At 49.7% G+C, this 7854-nt stretch overlaps 1 protein-coding gene across 2 annotated transcripts; it reads right to left on the bottom strand.

Moving 5' to 3' along the window:
• Positions 1-642: 642 nt before the first annotated feature.
• lrrc4.2 (leucine rich repeat containing 4.2) lies at positions 643-4925 on the bottom strand. 2 transcript variants are annotated; one of them, XM_012839109.3, is made up of 3 exons: positions 4792-4925; positions 4247-4565; positions 643-4133 (listed from the first exon to the last, which is right to left on the bottom strand). In XM_012839109.3, exon 3 carries the CDS (start codon positions 4012-4014, stop codon positions 2062-2064), a length of 1953 nt encoding a protein of 650 aa, XP_012694563.1. In that variant the 5' UTR covers positions 4015-4133; positions 4247-4565; positions 4792-4925; the 3' UTR covers positions 643-2061. The 2 variants fall into 2 exon arrangements, with proteins under 2 accessions (XP_012694563.1, XP_042563324.1); XM_042707390.1 differs by lacking the exon at positions 4792-4925 and having other exon boundaries at positions 4247-4785.
• Between the last annotated feature and the right edge of the window lie 2929 nt (positions 4926-7854).

The raw sequence follows: 7854 nt of genomic DNA on the forward strand, positions 1-7854 counted from the left end.
TGTGTGTGTGTGTGTGTGTGTGTGTGTGTGTGTGGGATCAGTGTGAAGACACAACGTCTGGTCTTCATCATCACCTTTTCTCTGCGGAGGGTGGGGGTTGACAGCAGTGTGTGTGTGTGTGTGTGTGTGTGTGTGTGTGTGTGTGTGTGTGAGTGAGTGGGTTGACAGCCCCCACCACCACTCGGCGGCAGCCCTTCTGCTCGCTCATTCTGCAGTCACTCAGTGCGCCATGTGCTCCTGTTCGATACGCTCTGAGCTGGCCTTATCAGAGACTGAAATCTGGCCAGCCAGACATCCCTCACAGCATCTCATTCAGGCCCCAGCGCTGAGCGAACGCTCCACTGTCGCCGCCGCTGCCGCCACCGCCAACGAGAACGAGAACGCCACGGAGCAGAGGAAATGCCTCCTGAACCGACAGCGCTATTCTCGCCACCTCATTGCCCTCGCAGTCTGCCACCCAACACCAAGGAACACCGCAGCGGAGAATGAATCAACGTGTGTCTGTCTGTGTGGTGTGTGTGTGTGTGTGTGTGTGTGTGTGTGTGTGTGTGTGAGTGAGTGGGTGGTTGTGGAGAGGGGGAGGGGAGGTAGGGTGTAAAGAGGCAAACAGAAAGAACTTTGATTAGAGAAATACAAACCAAGTGCTGTTGTTTTTTTATTACTCTTTGTTGTAACCTCTGTAGACTCCTCATAAAAATAGTGTTGCTTGAAATAATGGAGAAAAAAAACAAAGAACAAAAAAAATAACACTGTTTCAATGACTCCAGGAGAGGACAGCCCACAACCCCAAACACTCATAATCATTTCCCTTCCACCAAAGATAAAGTGTAAGCATTTATTATTTCAATTTTTTTTGTCTTTTTGTCTTTTTTTTTTCTATACTTGCGGCAAAAAACGACCAAACAACTGCACCCAGTCTCCGCTCTTCTGAGGGACAAAAATCATCCCGTGTGAGCCCTTGCAAAAAACTAATCTGAGGCAACTGTTGTAATGCATTTACTAAATTAGCCCTAAAAGCTACACAAGCCATAATGAAGCCGACCAGGACCTTAAAGAAATATAGAAAGCAACCAAGATCTGAGAAACCTGTTTGTATCAAACTGTTCAGGTGGGGAGGGAGCTGGGGGTTGGACAGGGGAGTGATAAATTACAACCTCTGGATCCCCCTAGAGCAAAGGGAACTGGAGAATAATGTGAGCACTCCCGAAGAGCAGGGTTGGTAATTACCGAGAGAAAGAAAGCACTGAATACGGGGGACAACTCAGGCTGAATCCTCAGCAAACATAGAGTTAAACACTAGCTGCGGAAATGTGGTGCAGTCCAGAAGCATTTTGGCTGAGAGCTACTAAACAGCAGACTCTATCTTTCAGCTTTGAAATGCTATCCTTAGACGAAGGTCCTTCTACCTACATTTTGTATTTGAATTATTTTGTTGTCTTTTCCCAAAAAAAAATCATTTTATTGCCGGTGCAGTGTAACACTTGGCACATTACAAATTCTTGGTGCTTTTACAAGATAAACCTGTAAAGATTCATTCGGGGGACATATTCTTTTTTTGTTCCTTTTTTCCCTTTTTTTAATGAAAGTTTTCTGGGTATAAATGGTGTTTTTCTGCATCCTATCTAGCATAATGGTCTAAAAATCACAGAATGCCCTTTTTCAAACAAGTCTATTATCATCTCTCAATGACATTTGACATCTTCACATCTCAACCTTTTAAATAGAAGTTACAGGTTAGAAAAGTTTAAATTTCCTCTTCTTTTTTTTTAATATAATCTGTTTGTTCTCAGCATCCCATAGTGGACTGATTTCATATATTTATATATATAGTTTTTTTTTCACATATTTATGTATAAGCATGTACAAGAAAAAACAGTCTCAGTTTTGCACTTTGTACAAAAAAGTAGTTTGCTGTCTTTTTTTTTTTCTTTGTGCATTCTATTGCATGTGTAGATGAAGGGTGAAAAAAGAAGTCAAAACACAAAGAGTAAAGGCTATGGTGAGTTGGGGTTTGGGGCACTAGGGGGTGGAGGTTGGGAGAGAGCGAGAGAGAGAGAGATGCTAGATCTGAGTCTCCTGTACCTTCTCCTTGTGGGACTTTTTAAGGTAGGGCTCATGGATGGTGCTGATGGTGGTGGTGGTGGGCCGCGAGCGGTGTAGAGAGTTGCCGATGTTGTTATCTGTCCACATTGCTCCGTGTGCTGCTTTGTAGGTGCTGCTGCTGTAGGGCTTGTAGATGCTGTTGTGGTCACGCAGGCCCTCCCCGGGCAGGCAGGTCCCCGAGGAGGCCGGTGGAGGCACCTCCTGCTCCTGCTCCTGCATGTGGATGATCTCTATAGTCCTGGCGGCCGCCACGCTGCTGCGGTGCTGATGCCGCTTGCGCAGTTTGTAGAAGACCACAAGCATGGCGGCGGCCAGCATGGTCACGGCCACGAAGCAGCTGATGATGATCTTGGTGGTCTTCATCATGTCGTCCAGGCTGGGCGAGGGCGGGCGCGGGGTGTTGCGGGGCGAGGTCGGCACAGACACCTGCCGCGGGGTCTGGAGCAGTACGGTCGGCGTGGAGATGAAGACGGGCTGAAAGACTGACGGCGAGGCCGTGACGGTGGTCTTGGGCTTGAACGTGTTCTCGGAGACTGGCTCCACCACGTCAACGACCTCGGTGGTGGTGCAGCAGACCACGTCAGACGTGTTGAGCTCGGCCGCACTCACGTTTAGGTAGGCAGAGGCGTTGGAGTTGCCCGCCACATTGGTCACCATGCAGGTGTGGATGCCCGTGTCGGACGGCAGCACGTTGGAGAAGTTCAGTGAGCCGTCATTGAGCACAACAATCCGTGGGTGGTTGGAGCCATGCGTCAGGACTGTGCCGTTCGGCAGCAGCCAGCGCACCGAGGACATGGGCGCCGTGCGGCATTTGAGCTCGGCCACGCGTTCCGCTGAGATGTTTAGGTCCCGCGGCGCGTCCAAGATGTACGGCGCCGAGCACTGAAAGGTCGTCTGGTCCACCTCCACAAGGTAGCGTCCTCGCATGTGGGCCGGTTGGTGGCAGCGGCCGCAGCACGTGGAGTTGGTGGGGATGTACTCCCGCAGCCACCAGGAGAGCCACACCACGTCGCAGTCGCACCGCCACGGGTTGTGGTGGAGGTGCAGCTCCACCAGGTAGCTCAGGGGTGCAAAAAGGTCGTGCGGGAGGGAACTGAGGTTGTTGTGGGCCAGGTTCAGCTCAACCAGGCCCGTGACATCATCAAAAGCATTCCTCTCAATAAGCGTGATCTTGGAGTTCATAATCCAGAGTTTCTTCAGAACCTTTAGGCCTCTGAAGGAGCCAGGCTTGATCTCAGGGAAGAAGTTCTCCGAGACCTCCAGCTCCTCCAGTCCCACCAGCGGCGAGAGGTTGGGCATCTCGCGCAGATTACACATTCCAAGATTAAGGTATTTCAAGTTGTATAATCCCTCGAAAGCACCGTCTGAAATATACTCCAGCTTTCGCAGTTCGCCCAAATCCAAGCGCATGAGCGAGGGCACTCGGTTGAACGCGTATGACGGTATGCTCTCGATGGGGTTGCTCCTGAGCCATAACTCCCTCAGTTTGGACAGGTACTCAAACGCCCCGCTGGGTATGACCGTGAGCCGATTGTCGAACAGCTCCAGCGTGTTGAGGCTGGTCAGGCCATTGAAGGCGCCCACCTCGATCTGCCGTATGGAGTTCCTGCCCAGTTGCAGGACCTCCAGGTGATGGAGGTGGCGAAAAGTGTCCGCCTGGATGGTCTCGATGCTGTTCTCCATCAGGTTGAGGAAGCGGGCGTTGGAGGGGATCCCTGGAGGCACTCGGACGAGCCCGCGGCGGGTGCACACCACCTTACTGAACTGGCTGCTGCAGGAGCAGACAGCCGGGCAGTTGAGGGGGCCCGAGGGGGCCGCGCACACACTCCACGCTCGCACCATGAGGTAGACTGCACAGAGCAGGGCTGAGTTCCAGGCACGGTGCACAGTTACCTGCCCCGAGAGACTCATGATGTGGCACGTTCATAATTCAACATTGTGTGGGGATTTGGCTCAGGGACGGAGAACTGGCCCTACCCTGGTTTGAGCAAGGCTCTCGTTCTTTTTTCCATCGACAGTGCAGGAGGATGCTGTGCGGAGAGATGTAAGGGGGAAAGGGGTGGAGGGGTAAATAAACGAAGTAAAAACCGGAGTCAGCAGAGACAAGAAGCACTACAGGGTTAAATAAAAAACGAGCACTTACCTCATAAGTTTTTGTTTACTGAGAGATCTGGTCTCCCCCTTTAGATCAGCGAGCACAAACAGGATCACATTCAGTCAGCCTCCCCATCAGGAGCAGTTGGACATTTTTTTTTTTCAAATCCCCTCCAGAAAAGTGTGAAGTGGACAGAGAAGCAATTCAACAAAATGGCTCCTATTAAATCCAGACAAAAGCAGCATTAAGATGAACCAGTTGACAACAACACCAGGCCCAGAGAGAGAGCTAAGCAGGTGCGTGGATCCATCGTGCCTAGAAGAGACTTCCTCTTATCTCCCCCACTGATTGTCCTTGGAAGCCGATGCTGAAAACCACAGAATATTTTTGTGAGGCTCCATGGCAGTACTATGTACAGGTTCAACCAAGGTAGACAGAGGGGAGAAAAAAGCCTAAATGAATCAAAAGCAATTAACATAACACAGAATGAACACAGAGGGAGGGAAAAAGAAGAAAGATCAAAGAGAAAAAAAAATCCCAAGTCCTGATTTTCTTTCCCTCGTGTTGAAGTCTTCCCCCCCCCTCCTCCTTACTTTTTTTTGTTTTTTTTCTTCTCTCTCTCTCCACCAGCCTCCGACACTTGTCCGGTTGATTAGCCGTTCACAGACAAATCCAGAAAAGGGCTAATAGACGCACATTGCGGTCGTTCCGTTTTGCATTTTTTAACTAGCTGCACTCCCCTGGTCCATCGCTGTAGCAGCTGCAGGCTGCCGCGTGCACAGTTAGCAATAATCCGTCAATTTCTCCAGAGGGGGGTTCGGGGGTGGTGTTGGTGCGGGATAGAGAGAGAGAGAGAGAGAAAGAGAGAGTGAGTGAGGGAGAGAGAGAGAGGAAAAGAAGAAGGAGGAGGAGGGGGTGAGAGAGAGAGGACAGCAGCGCAGCAGCGGTGAGGCTTCTGCTTAAGAACGCAGCTCCGCTCCACTCTGTGACAGAGAAGAGAAAAGAGAGCGCGTGTGTGAGAGAGAGGGAAAGAGAGAGAGAGGGAGAGAGAGAGAGAGAGCGAGCGTGCACGAGAGAGGTAGAAAGGGAGAGAGAAGGATTGATTGTGTCTGTGACGTGCCGTTGATTTCGGAGTGCAGCCTTGCGGAGGATTCCTTCGCTCACCCTCCGCCTTCTCTCCTCTTTTTCCTCCTCCTCTTCTCCTTCTTCCTTCTCTTTCTTCTTCCTCCTCTCCTTGTGCGACAGCTCACACCGTACCCCCTGTTTTTTTTGTATCTTTCCCTCCCCCTTCTCCTGCTCGCCAAAGTCCTGAGGTGGTAAGTTGTGGCAGTTAGCCTTCTCTGGCCATCACAAGCGGAGCTGACCGGTGTGCTGCAGCAGAGAGGGAGAGCCAGCCAGCTAGTCAAGCGCTGGAGTCAGGAGCGGCGGCAGCAGCGCAGACACGGGAGAAGTCCGTCCACGGCTCAGGCGGGAGCAGCGACAGCAGCGACGGCAACATTTTCAGAGTGCCCCACCACCACCACCACCTTCCTCCTCCTCCTCCTCCTCCTCCTCCTCCTCCCCTCCCCTTTCCTTTTCCGCGCCGATCTTTTTTTGCGCGCGAGCGAGCGGGTCTCTCTCTCTCTCTATCTCTCCCTCTCTCTCTCTCTCTCGCTCTCTCTATTTCTCTATGTGTTGGTGTTGCAGGCAGCCAAGACGAGCCGCTCTATCTCCTCCTTTTGTCCTTCAGTTGAAACGTGAATGTACTGCTGACGCACCCCCTTCCGCACTGTGCATTGGTTTGATGCAGTGTTCCTGTGTATTAACACATCCACCCCCTCCTCTCTCTCTCCCTCTCTACACCACTCTCTCTCTCTCATCCCTGCTCCCCCCCTCTCTCTCCCTCTCTACACCACTCTCTCTCTCTCATCCCTGCTCCCCCCCCCTCTCTCTCTCTCTCTCTTTTGCTAGTGGTCCACTGCTATGCTCTTCCGCTTCTTTTATTCCCTTGATTTTGTCACTCTCATGTCATTCACTATTTCCCCCTCACATCCACTCATAATGTCTCTCTTCCTTTTTCTCTGTCTCTCTTGTTTCTCCCTCTCCTTCCCCTAATTTTGAAGGAGGGATGTCCACTGGTATGAACAGTCTGTAAACTCCAGCCCTTTTGGTTGCTCTGTTGTTGTTTTTTTACAAGGAAAATGTAAGCTGGCACAAAGCAGATCACTGCAGTCAAGCCATCAATTTGAACTCCAACCATGCACCAACAATGCAGCACAGAACATATGTGCAACCTTACAGTCGTATCCCTGCGTCTTGAAATGGAGGAAAAACTGTGTGTGCATTCCTTCTCAATCTTGTGTGTGCATACATAGACAAGCACACACACACACACACACACACACACACACACACACACACACACACACACACACACACACACACACACACACACACACACACACCATCCACATGGCTAATCAGCTGGGGACAGAACGAAGCCGAGATTTTGCTGGTGTGTGTGGTTGAGTGCTGACTTTGCTTCTCCCTCTCGCCTGGACAGTCTTTAAGGAGATGACTGATTTAAAAGACAGACTCAACCATGACTCAAGAAAGGAGGGAGTAGAAGAGGAGGTAGAAAGAGAGAGAGGCAAAGAAGTCAAACCCATGGTTTGGATTTGGATTTAATAGGATTAAATATTATTTGAATATAGAATCCCCATCTCTGCTTCCTCCTCTCCTGTCTTCACGTTTGGCTGGTTGCCTTTCTTCTCTCATAGCCTTGTTCAAAATGGACCCCCACAAAACACACACACACACACACACACACACACACACACACACACACACACACACATACACCACCAGAAAAAAGTGGCCCAAATTGCCAGATTTGATTTGCCAACATACTCAATTGTATCATGTAGTTCTCTCATAGTCTTAGATAATGATGAACGTTTAAAGTCAAACACATATATGTGTAATTTAAGCCATGGCCTTAACCAAATGTAATCTATGAAGAATGTAAACACGGTGTGACACATCCTTCACCTTTGTTGTGTTAGTGGCATTGGTGAGAGATTATGTCGCCAACATCCAATCAATGCATCCAACATCATCTTGCCCTTCTTTACCTTGATCAAACACGGCGTACTACTTGAGAAGCAGTAACCAGTGTCACAGACATCTCAGCAAACAATCCTAATGACCTTTGTCAGGTGACTAGCGTCTGACGCTACCAGTGGATGACTGCATGGTTTATTTATGGATCTGTAATCAACATGTTCTTAGCCACTCAATGTCTGTGCTATCACCTGCTGTTGAGACTGCTGTCCAATCAGTAACAATTCTCCATAAGGGCACTCTTAGAGAAGGGCCCACATAGCCAGTTTGTTGCGCCACCATACAAACATGGCACCAGAGGAGAAACTGTGTTTGCTAGTGATCCCATTTAGATGCATGCACTGGCCTAAATGATCTCTCATGATCTCAATATCTCTGCATGCATAGTTGGTCTGTGTATATGCATTTTCAAATTGTATCACTGTAAGGTTGTATATGAGTGTCAGTATATAAATGTTACCAGTTACATGTAAGGTGCATGTGGTATGTCAATACTGCTCTGTGGGTTAATGCGGCCCCCTGTTTCCCTGCAGTGAGTGCGTGTCTGTTGAACT

The sequence above is a fragment of the Clupea harengus genome, chromosome 3 (genome assembly GCF_900700415.2).
Source record: "Clupea harengus chromosome 3, Ch_v2.0.2, whole genome shotgun sequence".
Classification (NCBI taxonomy): domain Eukaryota; kingdom Metazoa; phylum Chordata; class Actinopteri; order Clupeiformes; family Clupeidae; genus Clupea; species Clupea harengus.